Raw genomic sequence first — 19,954 nt, forward strand, 5'->3', positions numbered from 1 at the left:
TCCGGGGGCCCTTATCGCTAATACTCTGTCCACTTGTAGACATACGGCATACTACAGCCTAGAGATCATCGGCGACCGCCTAGTCCACCTACCGTTAGATCTGCCGGTGGTTCATGACGGTGTTTTTGTGGAGGTTCATTCCCCGCGTATGCGTATGCACCGGGCAGAAGACAGTGTGGCAGTATGCAAGTTGCCCGCACCGTCATCTCACATCTTAACAGCATGTCCGTCATGGGTTCTAACCGTGTATGAACCGTCCGCCGTAGCAAGGGCTGACTATCCGGCTACGTGCTACTCAAGACTTGAAAAGGCCGGCATGATCGCGTTGGCTATTACCCCAATAATAATAATAATAATAATAATAATACTAATAAGAACTTAGCATAGCAGCCCACACTCGGGGAAGGTTTTTGTTTTGACTTTGGTGCTGCCGGGTCTACCGCTGTCGGGCGACAAATGCACGGAATGCACTCGACCAAAACATGAACCTACCGATCCGAACCCATTCCAAGGCATTGCCGGTCAATCGGCGTCACGATACCGACAAGTCAACAAGCCGCCCGATTCTGGACGGACTGGTGCAGCACCATACGCGCACCGTAATAAACAAATCCAGAATCCTCTTTTGTATGAATTCAATTCAAGTTTTGTTTCCACTTGCGTCCGCTAGCGGAATGGGAAAGAAATTTGCTACATATCACATGCACGTTCGCTTCGATGGTGTGCCTTTTTAACACCCCCAACAGCAGAGCCGATCGCAAAGATGCCAATGCCAATGGTTGTGTTGTCTCTCAAGTAGCGAGATCGAAAATGCATGGACTTTGTAGCCGCAGCGGATGAAAATGTACCCATCAGAATCAAATAGTTCTGGGGTTTCCAAACGCACGCACACATACAAACACGCGCGCAAACTCACACACACACACACACACACAAACGCGCGCGCGCGCGCGCACGCGATAAGGCACCTACGAACGCGCGTACGCGAGAACGCACCTACGAAAGCGCGCACGCAAGCACGCACCCCCCACCAAACCCCCCTCCCCATCCGCTAACATCAGCTATCATATAGCGCATCCTCATCCCTAGCGCCGGACGGGGTGGGGGATCGCGGCATGATAGAGTGAACGGTCACTTTCCCCGCGCTGTGTGCGTGCGTGTGTGTGTCGAGACCCAAAAACTCGAAACAGATTTCGGCAAATTAAAAAAAAATATAACCACTATACACTGTGCTACATGATGCATAGAAGGTCGTTGAAGCATCAAACATGTTCAAATTAAAAAATATTAGATTAGTGTTAGACGTTCTCCTACGCTTGTTTTAAATAGGCTTCTTCACCCTCAATTGGCAGGGGCATCGAATGGTCTCATCAGCAGCGGCACGAAATAAAATAATCCATCAATACACCGATAACACTTTAAATCCCAATCCAGCTTCTCCCGCATCGTCCCAAGGTCACACACTAATTAATAAATGCTAACACCCACCAATAACAATACATAACCGCAATGCACATATAAGTATCAACGCATACACCACAACACCCAATCAGATGGCGGCGGAAGGCACGGGCTGAAGCTCAAGTAAGGCAAGCCAGGGTGAAGGAGGAAGAGGAGAGGAAGAAGCGGACGAAAAAATGGGCGCCATTATTTTTTTAAAATTTTTTGACCGTTTTTTTTTTTTGCTCCGCCGCCGCCCGAACTGTCCGAACTGTCCGAACTGCCCGAACTGCGCGACCCAGCGCAGAAATCGCTGAAGAACAGCGCGGGAGACCAGGCCAAATCTGCGCTGGCCAGCGCAGATTTTGGTGCATTTTCTGCGCTGGAAACTGCTCGAATTTGCGCAGCGGGTGGCCATAAGAAACAAGACCGCAAAAAGTTCCTGAATCGGAAGAGCAGCAGGGAAGGTGAAAAGAAGAAAAAGAATAAGCCGAATAAAGAAGAACAAGTGGAAACAGTGCGCGAAAACGACACAAGTTCGTTCACGTTCATGGTTCGTCAGCCTGAAATTCGCGGTAACGATATGTGTATGGTGACAAAAGCGCGTTCACAGTAATGGAACAAAGCTTGGTTTCAAATGTTACCGTCGCGGATGGCAGCGAAAATCGCGTTAAAGGCGTTGGCTATTGCCTGATCAAGTGTGCGGTTGAAAACGTTGAAATAATTGAAATCATGCTACGGGGTGTGTTGTATGTCCCTACTCTGAAGGGAAACATGATTTCGATAAACTCGCGGAAAAGGGTGTTTGTGTAGTTTTTAACAAAACCGTGTGCAAACTCTTGAACGGAAATACGGTCGTCGCGGTCGCGGATAAAGTGAGCAATATGTTTTGGTGGCGAATTGCACAGGATCGAGTGATGCTCTGTAATGGGATGGGATCCGAAGCCCCAGTGAGGGATAATACAGGCTCTCCCATCCAACTCCTATTCCGATACGTACCCGTCGTGCAGAGTGGTAACATGTGTCACCACATATCCAAGCTTGGGTACACGGACTTGACCCAACCCCTTGGGCGGATGGTGGCATATGGCGAAGCAGGAGGGGGGTGGGTATCCCGGGAAACCGGGTGCCTGAACGTCGGGGGGGAGGGGGGGGGGGGGCAACCCGACGCTAAACAAAACGGTCACGTGGGCGCGGGGCCAGTCACCCAGTCCCATGAATATACGACTACGGAAAGCTACAGAAGATTTCGAAACGGACCTCACGATACCGACCATACGCAATGACCCCAGACTACTCTAAAAATGGGCTCATGGAACGTACGCACTCTAAGCGAAGCCGGAGCCTTGAAAAAACTTGATGATGCCCTAGCCACAATGAGTATGGACCTCGTAGCTCTACAAGAGATTCGGTGGCTAGGGAACGGTGTGCACAACAGACGTGGTAAGCATTGCTACGACATTTACTACAGCTAACACGACCGCCACCGCGTGCTCGGAACGGGTTTCGCCGTAGGTCCCCGGTTGAAACAGGCAATCATGGATTTCAGGGCTATAAACGATAGGCTATGCACCCTGCGCATGCGAGGCAAATTCTTTAATATAAGCCTCATAAACGTTCACGCCCCTACCGAAGAGAAAGAGGAAGAGGAGAAAGACCTTTTTTACGGCCGCCTCGCTAGAATCGTAGATGCGTGCCCCAGGCATGACCTTATAATCATCCTGGGGGACTTCAACGAAAAAGTCGGTAGGGAACCAATGTACCGCCAATACACTGGCTGTCACAGTCTGCATGAGCACAGTAACGATAATGGTAGTAGATTGGTCCAGTTCGCCGCAGCGAACAATCTGGTTGTAGGAAGTACCAAATTTGCGCGCAAGAAAATCCACAAGGTCACATGGGCGCACCCGCGTGGAGAATCCTTCAACCAGATCGACCACGTATTAATAAGCCGCCGACGACAGTCGAGTCTGTTAAATGTCAGAACATATCGAGGAGCCAATATCGATTCCGATCACTACTTGGTTGGCTTAGTGACTCAAGAATTCAAAGCCGCTTTAGACGAGTCTCTACTACCAGAAAGCAGATATGAAACTACAAGCGAGGGATTGAACGCTCTAAAAACAAAAATAATAAACTGTGAAAGAAAAATACTCCCACCACGTCGTGGCAACACCAAATGTGGCAGGTTCGACGATGAATGCAGACAAGTGACCTAAGGTAAGAACAGTGGCGGATTTAGAGTGTTGGGGCCCTAAGCGTTAAAAGGAGTTGGTGTCGAGCACCCCCGCAGAAATTGCACCCCCCCCCCCCCCCCCCCGGTTGGTGTCGAGCGGGGGGGGGGGGTGCAGTTTGTTGCATTGGGTTTTGAATCAAACACACTTAAATGGTTTGCTGATGGGGGGGGGGGGGGTCAGAATCCCTGTACTGGGCCCCTATAGTTTATGAGTCCCTCCATCCATGGGGCCCCTATCTAGCACAGAAGCTCTCGCTGAGACTACTGTACACACTGTTCTATATGCTGGAATTACCATACAGGAGGCCCCTACATTTACGGGGCCCCCCCGCGGCCGCTCAGTCCGCGCACCGTTAAATCTGCCACTGGGTAAGAATACTGCATACCGAGCAATGCAGCAACGGCATAGAACGCGGGCATGCGCAGAGGAATATTCACGGCTCAGACGCGAAGAGAAACGAGTTCACCGCTCCAAGAAGCATGCTTTGGAAGAGCAAAACATGCGGGAACTCGAGCAAACCAGAGAGGCGTACGGACCGACACGAAAGTTTTACCAAGCGATAGCAGGTTACCGAAACAACGTTATACCTAAGGTAACCTGCTGTCGCAACAAGGATGGAGATCTGGTCAGTAACCAGCCAGAGGTCCTCTCGCGGTGGGCTCAGTACTTTGATGAATTACTCAAAGACCAGTTTAGCGAACAGCTAGAAGCGCCACTAGCAGATGGTGACATGCTACTGCCACCTAGCATAGAAGAAACACGAAAGGCTATCCGTCGGCTGAAAAATAACAAGGCACCCGAAACCGACGGATTTGAAGCTGAACTAGTCAAGAATGGAGGTGCACGACTAGAAAACGAGATTCATCAAATTGTTACTGAGGTGTGGGATAGCGAATCGATGCCTTGTGATTGGAATCTCGGCATCATCTACCCCATATACACGAAGGGAGATAGGTTGGACTGCAACAACTACAGGAGTATTACGGTGTTGAATACCGCCTATAAAATACTCTCCCTGATACTTCAGTATCGTCTTGTCCCGCACGTCGAAGAGATAATCGGAAACTATCAAAGAGAATGTCGCGACGGACGAAGCTGGGACTATATAGTACCTATATAGTATGGGTAGTCGCATACGCCTCTGAGACATGGACACTGTCCGAATCTGACGAAACTCTCTTAGCCGCGTTCGAGAGGAAGATGCTCAGAAGGATACTTGGCCCCGAATGTGTGGAAGGATAATGGAGGAGCCGCTATAATGACGAGCTATACGAGATGTATGGCGACCTCACTTTCGTGCAGCGTATCAAGCTCGCCAGGCTCCGGTGGGCTGGCCATGTAGCACGCATGGAAACGGACGACCCAGCCCATAAAGTCTTTTTAAGCCGTCTGCAAGGACAGAGGAGACGTGATAGGCCCTAACTGAGGTGACAAGATGGCGTGGAGGCGTCCGCCATCAAGGCCAGGATAACATACTGGCAGACGAAGGCGCGAGACCGTGAGCAGTTTCGGACACTCCTGAGGCAGGCCAAGACCGTAAAGCGATTGTAGCGCCGGATAAGTAAGTAAGTAAGTAAGTATAGCCTACGTGAGTTACGTGAAAGGTCAGACGCCTATTCAAAATGTCTCCTAGATAGCGAGCTTTTGAAGCCCATGGAATGATGTTATTTTCCATTTTTAAACTGCACACTTTTGCATTTATGTTAGATGGTGTCATTCCTACCTTGTATGGGAAAATTAATTGAAAATCGGCAGCTGAAGCTGCAGGACTGTCGACGGATGTTTCCTCGATGGGTTTCGTCAGATTTGGACAGTGTCCATGTCTCAGAGGCGTATCCCAGATAGCAAAGCCGAAGGCCTTTGTATAGGAGCCATCGCGCTGATCAAGGCTCACTTTTTCGCGCGCATAAAGCAAAATGTGCGCGAAGGCGAAAAAAACCCGAAAGCGCTTCGTGTCCTCTCTCGTGTTTCTAGTTTTATTCTCTCTCGCATGTCATCACTCTCTCCCAGTTTTTCGGATTGAAATGAGAATTCACTCTCTTGATTTGGTTGCGGCAGTCTAGCTGCTTCACACTCTTTATTCTCTTCTTTTTGCAGTTCCCACAAGAGGATTCACACATGTGTTCTCACATACTTACATACACACACACGGTGGCCGCCTGGTGCGGCTGTTTCCATTTCTGTCTTTTCTTCTTCCCTCTTCACACCGCGCTGGAGCCCGTGGTGGTGCGCGTGTTCAGCCTGCTTGGTTCAGGAAAGATGTCATCAGATTTGGCGCGCCTCGATCGCGGTGTTGTATGAAGGCTGTTGATGAAAATACACAATTAATAGACACACTTTGTTAAAAAGATTACACTTCATTTAAAGATGTGACAAACTTACCTTTGTGCTTGAGGATCAATTGAAACTTGAACGCCTGTGCACACAGTGTCACACTTTTTAAGTAGTTTGAGGAACAGCTAGCGGTAGCAGCACACATCTGAAACTTGTAATGTGCAAAACATTGCATATTAGAATAATATTAGAATTAGAATAAATGTCACATAGCACTAGACACTTAGAAAAGGACACTTACCCAAACAATTAGATGATAAAAATTCGTCCTCCGATGAAGCAGAAAGAACACCGCGGATGGCGCAGTATGGAAAGTGTTTCACGCAGGAAAAATAGTTCACACAGCACACAAACACACACTCTCATGTCCACGGTTCAGAGCACATTGAAGTCGCTCTTTGGCTTGGAAGGAAAAGAGCAAACACCCTGATGAGTGCGATGGAAGAAAATGACGTGTGTTCAACAGGGATGGGTAGAATCCAACACACGAAGTGTGCAGGAGAATTCTCTTCGTGTGGCAAGAGAGAATTGACTAACACCCTCATGAGCGAGAACGCAACAAACATTGTAGAATGTAGAAATGGGATAGGAATAGTGAGCGAAGGCAGTTTTTGGACATGAGGGGGTTGAAACTCGGAGAAACAGGCTTCGGTTGCTACTTGGGATATGAGTACTGGTACTATATAGGTACTATATAGTCTCAGCTTCGTCCGTCGCGACAGGTTCTTTGAGGTGAACTGCTTTTTCAGGCTGTAGAATGACCGGTTGGCAGCCAGCATCCTTGCGCGCAACTCAGCTTCCATGCTGTTGTCGTTGCTGACCTTTGACCCAAGATAGGTGAATTCTGGGACGACTTCAAACGTGTGTTCACCTATCTGTACATCACGCCTACGTAAATTCTGATTATTTATTGGTAGGCCCGCTGATGTTACCACCATCAGTTTGGTCTTTGCCTCGTTTATCTGCAATCCGAGGATCTCTGCCGCCTGCTCGATCCCTTGGTAGGCTTCTGCTACATAGGAGAGCCGCAGACCAATGATGTCTATATCATCAGCGTATGCCAGGATCTGGGTTGACTTATAGAAGATGGTTCCCGTAGTCTCCACCCTCGAGTCGCGAATGGCCCTCTCTAGTGCCAGGTTGAATAGGAGACAGGCAAGCCCGTCTCCCTGGCGTAGACCTTTGGTGGTAGCAAAAGGTCCTGAGAGTTTTCCATCCATCCTCACCTGGCATGTGACGTTGGTCATAGTCATTGTAACTAGCCTTATCAGTTTGGCCGGGATTCCAAATGAGCTCATAGCGTCGTACAGTTTTACCTTGGCTATCGTATGCGGCTTTGAAGTCTATGAAGAGATGGTATGTGTCATTTCTGTATTCAGCCATCTTCTCCAAGATCACGTAGGCTATATAAAAACCAAAACAGGCCATCTTTTTCGAATGCTCTACTCCCTCTTAAAAAATCATTCGGGTTTATCGATGGAAAACAGATCTGATTGTTTTACCATCAATAACGTACGGTGGCAACGCTTGGGGAAGGTGCTCTCGCACAAATATGCAGACTATACAAGTCGTACAAAATAGCTTCCTTAAAACCATCATGGAACTGCCAAATAGATATTCCACCAGGGTTCTTCATAGCGAAAGAGGTTTTGTCCTTATAAAAGATAAAATAAGCGAAATCCTTGAGTGTTTAAAGCGCAAATGTTGGAAGTTGACATAATTAGGAATTTATTTAGTAGTTAGGATTACGATGAAAATACCTATAAATTAAATAGAATCAAAGATAGATTATAAGCTAGTTCAGTGCCTTGTAAATAATTTTCTGCTTTCCCATACAAATAATACCATTATCGGTAATTCCAACCCATAGAGAATTGACCTCAATGTATAAGGCACAAATGCCTTGTAATACATTACGAAGTACAGCTTGTTCTTCTGTTCCAACGAACTATAACGATACATATCATGTAACATGTACCTAGTGTAAGCGCCAAAACGGTAGGAAACCTAAAAAAAGGATTTAAAAATCTTGTCTTTCAATAAATGTATATGAATAAACCAAACTATCTTTGTTTCGTCGCGAATAGTTTTCGGATAAAGTTTCCTTTTCTTTCTTTGGTTTTTGCTGATAATAATTACCGAAGCCGTTGTAAGAAATTGCTGGTGATGAAGAGAGGGAAAAAGCCTTTTCGCCCTCTATTTATAAATTTAAGATCGATAGAGATGTGTACATCAACGGGCGCGGATGTGATCCGATCCGCAGTTCAAATCTGCACGATTCGCGTAGCTGCTCGAACAATCTTTTTTGTGCTAAAGAAAAAACCCGCAGCGCAAATTCGAGCAGTTTCCAGCGCAGGAAATGTACCAAATTCTGCGCTGGCCAGCGCAGATTTTGGCCCGATCCCCGCGCTGGACCCCGCTGCGCTAAGCGACGGAAGAAATCATGGCGTTCTGAGAATTTTATCATGCCTTCCTTTTCTCTTCAACGGCAAATTTGTCGAGCAGCTCGTCGAGCTACCCGTCCCTTCCGCTTCGCAAATTCGAGCAGTTTCCAGCGCAGGAAATGTACCAAATTCTGCGCTGGCCAGCGCAGATTTTGGCCCGTTCCCCGCGCTGGACTTCAGCGATTCCCGCGCTGGGTCGAGCAAGTTTAGCGCCATCTGCTGGCGAAATGGACGAACTATTTATGGCGGTGGAGCAAAAAAAAAACGATAAAAAAATTTAACAATATTGGCGCCCATTTTTTCGTCCGCTTCTTCTCCCTCCCTCACCCTGCCTTGCTTTACTTGCGCTTCTGCCCGTGCCTTCCGCCGCCAGCTGATTGGCTGTTGCGGTGTATGCGTTGATACTCATATGTGCATTGCGGTCGTGTATTGTTATTGGTGGGTGTTAGCATTTATTAATTTGTGTGTGACCTTACCTTGAGACGCTGTGGGAGAAGCTGGATTGGGATTCAAAGTGTTATCGGTGTATTGATGGTTTATTTTATTTCGTACCGCTGCTGATGAGACTATTCGATGCCCCTGCCAATTGAGGGTGAAGAAGCCTATTTAAAACAAGCGTAGGAGAATGTCTAACACAAATGTAATATTTTTTTATTTGAACATGTTTGATGCTTCAACGACCTTCTAAGCATCATGTAGCACAGTGTATAGTGGCAATAAAATATTTTTTTTAATGTGCCGAAATCTGTCTTGAGTTTTCGGGTGTCGTCACACACATGCACACACACAGCGCGGGGAAAGTGACCGTTCGCTCTATCATGTCGCGATTCCCCACCCCGCCCGGCGCTAGGGATGAGGATGCGCTATATGATAGCTGATGATTGCGGAAGAGGAGGGGGGGTTTGGTGGATGGTGCGTGCTTGCGTGCGCCCTTTGGTAGGTGCGTTCTCGCATGCGCGCGTTCGTAGGTGCATTATCGCGTGCGCGCGCGTGTGTGTGTGTGTATGTGTGTGTGTGTGTGAGTTTGCGCGCGCGTGTTTGTGTGTGTGCGTGCGTTTGGAAATCCCAAAACTATTTGATTCTGATGCGTACATTTTCATCCGCTGCGGCTACAAAATACCACGCATTTTCGATCTCGCTACCTGAGAGACAACACAACCATTGGCATTGGCATCTTTGCGATCGGCTCTGCTGTTGGGGGTATCAAAAAGACACACGATCTAAGCAAACGTGCGTGTGATATGTTGCACATTTATTTCCAATTCAGCTAGCGGACGCAAGTGGAAACAACATTTTGAATTGAATCCATACAAAAGAGGATTCTGGATTTGTTTATTACGGTGCGCGTATGGTGCTGCACCTGTCCGTCCAGAATCTGGTGGCTTGTTGATTTGGAGTAGTTATCATGACGCCGATTGACCGGCAATGCCTTGGAATGGGTTCGGATCGGTAGGTTCATGTTTTGATCGAGTGCATTCCGTGCATTTGTCGCGTCACAGCGGTAGCCCGGCAACAACAAAGTCAAGACAAACTCTTACCCGGGTGTGCACTGCTATGCTAAGTTATTTTTATTATTATTATTATTTTTATTATTATTGGCGTAATAGCCAACGCGATCATGCCGGCCTTTTCAGGACTTGAGTACCACGTCGTCGGAGCCGGTGACCTACCCCTTCTTGCGTTGGCTAGTCGGTCTACTATTTCGTTTCCCTTGATACCTTTGTTGTTGTTGACTTATACTTTATTTTAACAAACATATATATATATATATATATATATATATATATATATATATATATATATATATATATATATATATATATATATATATATATATATATATATATATATATATATATATATATATATATATATATATATATATATATATATATATATATATATATATATATATATATATATATATATATATATATATATATAACGATCAAATGATAAAAGTAAAGGAATACGGTCCCGCGCGCTAGCCACGTCTATTGCTGGTGCAGATAACATCCCGAGTGTCGTTACATCGCAGGATCCCCGATCGTAATGGATCATGCACGAGAGAGAGAGAAAGAGACGACTATATTCGCTACACATCGAATGCTGTCAGTTCCCGGAAAGCATCGGGTGTGCGAAGAGGCTGCAGTCTCGGCGGACTGCAACATTTGTGACCAGGAGAATGTGACTTGGGGTGACAAAGATTTGAGAGCTTTAGAAATTTGAGAAGGTTTTCCTGTTTCTTTGGATGGGCTGATAATATTGAATTTATATTGAACTACAGATGACAGGTATTTCTAAGTTGTGTGTAACCGTGGCATTCTGTCAAGAGGTGGAAAATCGGAAAGTCAGTACCGCAGAATTGGCAGAGAGGATGGCTGAATCGTTTCATGAGATGACTGTGGGTAAGTCTTGTGTGGCCTATTCTTACTCTAGTAAGGATCTTCTGGTCTCGATGTTGTACTACGGATGGCCATGGTGTAGTTGTTGGTTTCACTGGACGATGGAAATTGTTCTTGGTTTTAAACCATTCCTGTTCCCATGCTTCTCTTATTATTATGTTAATAAAAAATATTGCGTCTCTCTTGGACAGTGAGGTGTTTAAGGTCGATGTTTTTCTTCTGCCTTTGTTGGCGAGGCGGTCGGCGTTCTCGTTGCCTTTGATTCCGATGTGGTCAGGAATCCAGCAGATGGTAAGTTGCTGGTCTTGATTGATGTGCGAAGTAGTGAGCTGGTAGAGCTTTTGGATGTGCGGGTCTTTACAAGACCCATGATCTAGTGCTGAGAGGACACTCGCGCTGTCGGTGAAGATGACTTTTTCAAGATCAGAGCGCAGGGAATCTTCTAATGCTAGTGTGATCCGGCAGTTTGGACGCTGTTTTGTCGATCGGTGAGTAAATCCTGAATCCTGCCTCTGTTCCATCGACGGATCCATCGGTGTAAATATGGTTGTGTTGAGGGTATTTATTATTGATGTGTTCTTTAAAATGTGTTTAGGCTATTGTGCTATTTCAATCTGCTTTAAGGATGTGTTTGAAATGCCAGTCTATGTTAGGGGGTTCATGGTACCAAGGCCGAGTGCCGAAGTGTAGAAGTGTGGTGAAGTCCGGGATATTACAGTTTGTTTGAGAAAAAAGTTCAGAGTTGGCTCTATGGAGAAACAATGGTGCCCGGATGTTCTTTTCCTTAATTCGAGTTGCTGTTGTGAAAAATTTACCTGTGATAATGTGGTTAAGTGGAAGAAGTCCACTCTCACTTAGCATAGAGATAATGGGGCTGGTACGGCAGGCGTCCATGGCATATCTGAGTACGGTATGGTAGATGGAGCTAATTTATTTTTCGAATTGTTTCTTTTTAATCGATATGATTTCTATTTCGTACAAAAGTTTTGGAAGCAACCAGTGATTAATGCTGAAAATAAGTGTTTCTTTTGAAGCTTTGTGTGGTCCTGTGCAGAGCATTTTGAAGAGTTTGATTTTCTTAATAGCTGGAGTTTTTACATGTTCGATGTGGGCTTGGAAGTTGAGTTGTTGATCTTTTGTGATACCTAGTGAAACAACTAACACTAAATGACCGAGAAAAACTATTTTTAACTACTGAATAAAACCAACTGTTTATTTATTGAGGACTACAACTAAATTATTTTATTTTTATATTCCCACTACTTTAACACCTTATCTCGCGATCACCGACACCAGAATGGCCTTTTTTCGCCATCGCTTCGCTCATCTCGATCGCTTCTGTTGCAGATTGTATCGCGCGACTCCATTATCTGCATTGCTCTAGATCAGAACGATATCATCAACGTATACCAATAGAGTGATGAATGGTGGTAGTGAGCGGAGAAGACTTTCAAAACTGATCAAAAATAATGTTGGAGAAAGGATCCCTGAGGAACTCCGTTTTCGAGTATTTTAGTGCTGGATTTGTTCGTTCCAATCAGAACCTCGAAGGTACAGTCTGAGAGGAAATCATCGAGGAATGCGATAATGTTAGCTCCGAAAATCCATCTGGCTAGTAGCGCATGATTGCGTACTTCCATGTCCGAACGAAAGCTTTAGCCAAGTCGATGATAGCACAGTCGGCATGATGTTTATCGGATTTTACTTTGGCCAGTTGTTCTTAGAGATGCACAAAGTATGTTTCCGTGCCTAATCCGCATCTATATATGTATGTTGGCTAATGCTGAGGAGCTTCCTGCCTTCCAGTTCTTGGGTAAGACGTCGATTTACCATTCTCTCTAACACTTTTCCGATGCAGTTCAGCAAGCTGATTGGTCGGTAGCTGTTGGGGCTGTATTTCGGTTTGTTAGGCTTTAAAATGGGCAGTGGCAGTACCGTTAGATCCGCCACTTAAAATGGGAATTGTAAGGCTATTCTTCCAGTGAGGAGGAGTTATGCCACTCTGTCAGATGTGGTTGTATGGTGGCAAAATGAGTGGCAAGTACCTCTGCTGTTGATTCAGCAGGGACTGGGACTGGGGATTGTGTCATCATCGGTTCTGATGATGATTTGAGCTGTTGTGCTTGAGATGTCTTGCTTTCGTTCTGTTAGGCATTCCACATTTCTCCACATGTCTTTTCCTTACATTTCGGGATTAATGCTGTCTTTGTATCTATTCCATGATTTTTGTTTTGCTTGTTTTAATTTCTTCTCTTGCAATGCGATGGGCAATATGAAATTCCTCGGAAAGGGTAGGGAAATGAGTGTGGTCTTGATTTATTCGAGCATTCTGTAGCTTTCGAAGTACTTTTCGTCTCTTTTTGATGACTTTTGAAAGTTCTTTTTGATGATGAAAGTGTCGTTCCACCAGTACACAGTTCGCTTGCCTGGTGTTTAGGATTTAAATGCGCCAAAATGTAGGCAATTTGTTGTATACGCGAAGTAAGCCGTAAAACCAATAGCAGCGCCATCTCAAGGCAATAACACAACCACTCCACACTTCGCAGTAGCGCCATCTACATAGTTAATTATGCAAACCATGGGGTCAAAGGGTGATGTATTGGCTAATAACTAGGAAACATTTGTATGTTAACGGAAAGAGGGGAAATTAAGCCAGCGTACAAACCCCAAAAAGTAAACATCGCTAACGGAACACAGCACTGTGTAATAAGTACCCGAAGAAATATATGCAGAATTCAGTTACCAGCACAGATTGCGGAGTCAGAATTTATTGTTCTACATCTTCAAATCACCCAGCTGGCAAATCTTGTACAGAGTCCTTGGCGGGTAGCTCTTACTTGACACTTGTCAGCGCTCTCAGGTGTATTTGGTATCGTGCTGATATTTGCTCCCTTTGAAACTCGAATCGCGAGTTTAAGGTAAACTAGTGTAGGGCGCAATCCTACACACCTGGTTTGCCCTTGGATTTAGGAATCGATTTCGCTACTGCATCGTTGATGTTTATGATGAGGTTTTCTTCTGTAGGCATGGGGTCTGAATGTAAATGAATTAATATATTTCGTTGGAATGATGTCCAATCTGCATTGTTATATTTCCATTAAGAGTGGTGCGATTTGATTTTGGAAATTTTCCCGATACAGGTAAACTATTTCAATGCCGTAGAGAAGTATTGGTAGAAGCCAGCTATTGATGATTCGAAGTTGTGTGTGCTTTAAATGTTAAGTGACGATCAAAAGTCACTTCTAGGATATCGGCTGTGCGTGTGTTAAGTATTACTGAGTTATTGCATATTATGGATATTAGATATGATATTTATGATATTTGCAATTGCATATGATATGATATTTCCTATTACAGATGTGATACAGATGTGATGTTTGGAGTGTGAATTTGTGTAACCTGTTCAACGTGATCATTTCTAAACTATATTGACTTCTTCTTGTAAAGTTGTGCGTGATTCGGTTCTATTGTTGAATGCTAAGTTTTATGGTTTGCAACTTATTACTTATTTATTTTACAAATTAAATATTACATAAAATAGACGCGTCTACAAGACACGCACTGTACAAGATAAAACGGGACGAGCACGCGCTACGTCCGTCCGGGTCGGCGGGTAAAAGATGAAGAGACCGATCCCGAGCCCTTCATTCCCGAACTTAGTCGAGCAGCGCCGAGCTTAGCCGAACGCGTACGTCAAGCCCTTGTCACGTGGCGACAGGGTTGAGTAGCGGTGCTGCGCTCAGTTTTCCCAACACCTCCCCCTTTTAATTCAGCCGGTACGCGCTGAACCTACGAGGCAGTCTTCTACTCCTAGAAGAACGTCGTGGTAGTCGTGCCTGCTGGTGGTTGACGTCCTCGACACCCAAGGATGGATGTGCTGCTTCCCGAAACACAGGGGCTGCCGGAGATGATGCTGAGACATCCGGCTGCGATGTGGGCACAGGCGCTGATGGCTCGGACAAGGGAGTGGAGCTTTGTTCCGTGGGCAAACCCCACTCCTCTAACAGAATCTGTAGCGGCAGATTATCTTCATCCCGCTCTCCTAGTTTCCTAGAGACTGTAGTACGACGACGGAGCTGATTCACGTGGCGCCGAAGCCTCCGTTGCTCCGTTGTGATGACTTCGTACATTACGGTGCCGATGCTGCGGATGATCTCCCCTGCAATCCAACTCCATGAATTGCCGCGAAATATTTTGGCGTAAACCAAATCTCCAGGACGCCATTTGGGGAAACCGCTATTCGCTGAAGACTCCCGTGATGGTGAGGGCCGCAGCAGATGATGAACCGTCCGCGTCGCCCGGTTGAACATGACTTCGGCAGGCGTGCGTTGGTCCAACATTGGATTCGGGGTGGAACGGTATGTTTGCAGGAACAGATCCAAAGCCTCCTCAAGTGATGCCTTCTCGATTCGAATTTTCTTCAAGGCCCGCTTGAAGGTATCCACGAACCGCTCGGCCTGGCCGTTCGATTGGGGATGAAACGGTGCAGTCGTGATGTGTTCAATGCCGTTAGCGTCGCAGAACTCCTTGAAGACTTCACTGGTAAACTGAGTCCCGTTGTCGCTAACCAGTGTGACTGGTGGTCCGAATCTGGCAAATATTCCTCTCAAAAGAATGATTGTGGAATGTGAGGTTATACTTGCAGTTTTCACGATTTCGGGCCACTTCGTGAAGGCGTCAACTGCGATCAAGAAGTATGCACCATCGATTGGTCCGGCGTAGTCGATGTGCACTCGCTGCCAGGGAGCTGATGGTTTTGGCCAGGGCGCTGGTGCAGACATACGTGGAGACTTTGCTGCGGCCTGGCAAGCATCGCAAGTAGCGACGCAGCCAGTGATGTCATCGTCCAATGATGGCCAGTAGACGAAACTGCGCGCTATCGCCTTCATCCGCTGTATGCCTGGATGTCCCTGGTGGAGCTGCTTCAGGCACCTCGTCTGCAAAGCCGCGGGGATGACTACCCTCTCCCCGAACAAAATGCAGTTCCCAACGGTTGTTAAGGCGTCCTTCCGGCTGTAAAAGCGTGCCAGATCCTTGCCGAATGTGACGTTGCTTGGCCAACCGTTCGTGACGTACCGATATACGTTACGAAGTAAAACATCGTTGCTTGTAGCCTTTTCAACTTCTCTAAAACGAATCGGAAAAGTATTTAGTGATTTTATGGCTACAGAACTTACAGCTTCCTCAAGCTCGATGCTGGCGATCATATATTCCGGGTCCGGCTTAGCATGCTTGTCAATAAGCCGGGATAGTACGTCTGCGTTGCCGAATTTGTCCGTTGGTATGTACTCGATGTGGAAATCGTACAGCTGCAATGTTAGTGCGAATCTTTGGAGCCGATTCGCCGTGTAGACAGGGATTCCCTTTTTGGAGCCAAAGATTCGTAGCAGGGGTCGATGATCGGTTTGAAGCCGGAAATGTCTACCGTACAGCATTTTATGAAAACGCGTCACCGCAAAAATGATAGCCAATCCCTCGCGGTCTATTTGGCTATATGCTGCTTCGGCTTTTGTTAATGCACGGGACGCGTGTTGAACCACTTTTGTTGACCCGTCTTTAAATGTGTGACTTATTGTTGCACCCAGTCCGACGGAGGAGGCATCTGCGGCTACGATGATTTCAGCTCTAGGGTCATAGTGAGTTAAAAGCAGGTCAGATGTTAAAATATGTTTAAATTTGTTGAAGGCCTCCTCGCACTGCTTCGTCCAGAGGAACTGGTTACCGTCCTTTAATAACTCGTCCAGGGGGTACCTCAAATCCCGCATCCTGGGAACAAATTTGCCATAATAATTAATAGCACCCAAAAATGAGCGAACCTCCTGTATGTTTGTTGGTGCTGGTAAATTATTAATCGCATTTATCTTTGTCGGGTTGGGTCTGATTCCATTACGATCGATTATATGGCCGAGGTATTCGATTTTCTGCATCTTAAATGCACATTTCTCGGCACGGATAGTGAATCCAAACCCCCTTATGCGTTGAAGCAGATTGGCCAAATTTGTATCGTGCTCTATTTCGGTTTTGCCCCCAACGACTACGTCGTCCATGTAACCTGACGTATCGTGCAGACCGGCGAGCATCGTGTCGATGATTTGTTGAAAAGCCGCGGGCGCGATTTTTATGCCGGGAGGCAAACAGTTATAATGGTAAAGTCCCCGATGCGTGTTTATCGTCAAGAGAGGTCTGTAACACTCCTCGATCTCGACTTGCGAAAAAGCGTCCGACAAATCTATTTTGCTGAAATATTGACAGTGGGCTAATTTCGCAAAAATATCGTCTGGCAATGGTAGGGGATACTCGTGAGGCTGTAACGCATCGTTTAGCCCGGTCGAATAATCACCACATATTCGAACGTTACCATTGCTCTTACGAACGACGACGATTGGAGCGGCCCAGTCGGAGTAATCAACCGGCGTTATTATTTTAGCTTTTTCTAGCCGTTCGAGCTCATCGTCGACTACTGCCTGCATTGCATATGCAACTGGCCGTTTTGGACGGAAAACGGGTCGACTATTTTCTTTCAGCTGCAATCTGATTTGCGCTTTCGTGCAGAGCCCCGTGCCATTAAAAACTTCCGGAAAACTTTTCTGCAGATTCTCAGGGATATGCGTGTGAGTAGAAATTGTAGCACAAAACGTATTCATAGGAACTGATGCAAGCTCGAAAAGATCCACTAGATCTGCTCCTAATAAAAGAAGCTCACCCGGCGCCACGTGAATGATCGCTGGTTTTGTGACATTATTTATTGAAACTGTTGATGAAAATTCCCCCAAAAGCTTCAGTTCTTCGTTAGAGGCAGTTTTCGCATTTACTGAAGGCTTCACCAATGATGGTTGCCCTAATTTCCTCCATGCTGTTTCGTCTATGACGGTTATGTCAGACGCTGTATCCAACTGCAGGAGTATGACCGTTCCATTGATGGATACATTGACAAATTTGCGGTTTGTTTGTACGCTACACACCCTAACGGTATTAGTAGAAAAAAATTGATTTCTTCCCCGGCGAACACCTTTTCGATTGCGACAGCGATTTTCCCGATGACCAGCCTTGTTGCATACTCGACACTTTTGTGTAGCTTGCGGACAATCTTTTACCCAATGCAGTTCACCGCACAGCCAACAAGGATTGGACGGCTTATCGTTTCCTGATCGGCCATCGTGATTTCCCCAGCGCGGGCGTGATCCCTTTGCGCGAAAATTCGGCTTGTTCTGCCGATCGCCATTTTGTATTGCATACACTTGCTCTCCCTTTTCGCCCACAATCATTGCATTGTCGAGTTTTAAATTTGCAATACGGTTACACTCCGCCGAAAGCTGCTCGAGTGTTACATCAGCGCGCTCTTCTATGCGAGTGAGCAATTTGAGCCGAAAATCTTTATCCGTTTCCTCCTTTAACCCACACACAAAAACGAGACACTTAAGCTGCTCTTCGCTCATCCCTTTTAGCTGGAAATCGACACACGCTCGATTGACACGACACGCGTACACCAGAAAATCTTCGGAACGGGATTTATTGAGCTGCATGCACTTATAACGCTTACTTAGTAGCGATTCAGCCTTGCCAAAAATTGATTTTAGCTTCTCGATTGTGGCTTCTAGCGTAAAATCACGAGGATAACGGGGTAATATAAAATTAACGTACCTTTCGTGCTCCATTGCACCCAGCTTACGCATGAGCAGCCTCACCTTTGCGGAATCGTCAATCCGTGCAGCATCATTGATGAATAAATCCTCGTACCGTGAGTACCAGGCCTCGAACGTGATACCGGCTTCGGCCTCGAAGCGGAACTCGGTGATGTTACTGGCCAATGCATCAAGGATTTGCTCCGGGTTGGGTGGACCCGGCTGGAACTGCTGCTGTGTGTGTGATGCTGTTACCGGTTGTGATACCGGCTGCTGCTGCTGCTGCATTAATTTTGTCATCAACTGTTGCTGCATTTGCTGCATTTTCTGTTGCTGTTGCATTTGATGTTGCAAAAGTTGCATTAATTGGATCATTGAGGGCTCACCGTTTGCGGATGAATTCGACAGCGATGGCGGGTGCTGGCTTGTGGCTTGCGGGAACGATGGCGCTTGCTGGCTTGTCGCTGGCTGGAACGATGGCGCTTGCTGGCTTGTCGCTGGCTGGAACGATGGCGATTGCTGGCTTGTCGATGGTTGGACTCCCGTGGGCTGATCCATGGCAGGAGCGTTGGGCAGGAGGGGCTGACCATTTACCGGTTGCAGAAACACCGGTCCCGGAACCTCGAAATGCTGCGAAAGTCTTCGCTGCTCTTCATCCATCTCGATGTCTTCCGGACTCGTGTCCTTTCGGCGCCGTTTACGCGTTGACGGAATTTTGCACACGTATTACTTTACACTTTTTTCACTACTAATGTCTTTTTCCTTTTTACTCGTCGCCACTTTTATGGTTTGCAACTTATTACTTATTTATTTTACAAATTAAATATTACATAAAATAGACGCGTTTACAAGACACGCACTGTACAAGATAAAACGGGACGAGCACGCGCTACGTCCGTCCGGGTCGGCGGATAAAAGATGAAGAGACCGATCCCGAGCCCTTCATTCCCGAACTTAGTCGAGCAGCGCCGAGCTTAGCCGAACGCGTACGTCAAGCCCTTGTCACGTGGCGACAGGGTTGAGTAGCGGTGCTGCGCTCAGTTTTCCCAACACTAAGACAAGAACTATATCATCAGCATACATGAAACATTTAATGTTACAGAGCATGGGGCGGAAGAGGGATTCTACACTATTCAGGTTAAGAGTGAGAGAGAGAATGGCACCCTGGGGAACACCATTATTTTGGACGAGCAGGTCAGAAGATTGGGTTCCAATTAAAACTTTAAATGTGCGATTTGAAAGGGAGCTTTGAAGATACGCTGTAATGCGTCCTCCAAAACCCCACATATTTGTAGTGTCGTGGTTTAGCACGTATGTATCGTTCTTCGGTCTCCACACAACTGACTCTTTATTCTTCTCTAGTCCATTATTCCCAACTGACATACCAAGGTTGCTTAACTAAGATATCCCCCAAAGGTTGCTACACTACAATAATGAGCTGTTCAAGAATTGTAAGCTTATGATAAATCTAA

The 19,954-nt window shown here is 46.3% G+C and overlaps 2 protein-coding genes across 3 annotated transcripts; both read right to left on the minus strand.

Annotated features, from left to right (window-relative positions):
- Positions 1-5,721: 5,721 nt before the first annotated feature.
- Positions 5,722-8,310, minus strand: LOC133391374 (uncharacterized). 2 transcript variants are annotated; one of them, XM_061645294.1, is made up of 2 exons: positions 6,060-8,310; positions 5,722-5,981 (listed from the first exon to the last, which is right to left on the minus strand). In XM_061645294.1, the coding sequence occupies exon 1, from the start codon at positions 7,307-7,309 to the stop codon at positions 6,374-6,376; it is 936 nt and encodes a 311-aa protein (XP_061501278.1). In that variant the 5' UTR covers positions 7,310-8,310; the 3' UTR covers positions 5,722-5,981; positions 6,060-6,373. The 2 variants fall into 2 exon arrangements, with proteins under 2 accessions (XP_061501278.1, XP_061501279.1); XM_061645295.1 differs by lacking the exon at positions 5,722-5,981 and having other exon boundaries at positions 5,988-6,162; positions 6,253-8,310.
- A 6,360-nt stretch (positions 8,311-14,670) lies between these two features.
- Positions 14,671-19,526, minus strand: LOC133390981 (uncharacterized protein K02A2.6-like). Its single transcript, XM_061640493.1, has 3 exons — positions 18,502-19,526; positions 14,866-16,485; positions 14,671-14,806 (listed from the first exon to the last, which is right to left on the minus strand). Exons 1-3 carry the CDS (start codon positions 19,140-19,142, stop codon positions 14,671-14,673), a joined length of 2,397 nt encoding a protein of 798 aa, XP_061496477.1. The 5' UTR covers positions 19,143-19,526.
- Between the last annotated feature and the right edge of the window lie 428 nt (positions 19,527-19,954).

This window comes from Anopheles gambiae, chromosome 2 (genome assembly GCF_943734735.2).
Source record: "Anopheles gambiae chromosome 2, idAnoGambNW_F1_1, whole genome shotgun sequence".
NCBI classification, from domain to species: domain Eukaryota; kingdom Metazoa; phylum Arthropoda; class Insecta; order Diptera; family Culicidae; genus Anopheles; species Anopheles gambiae.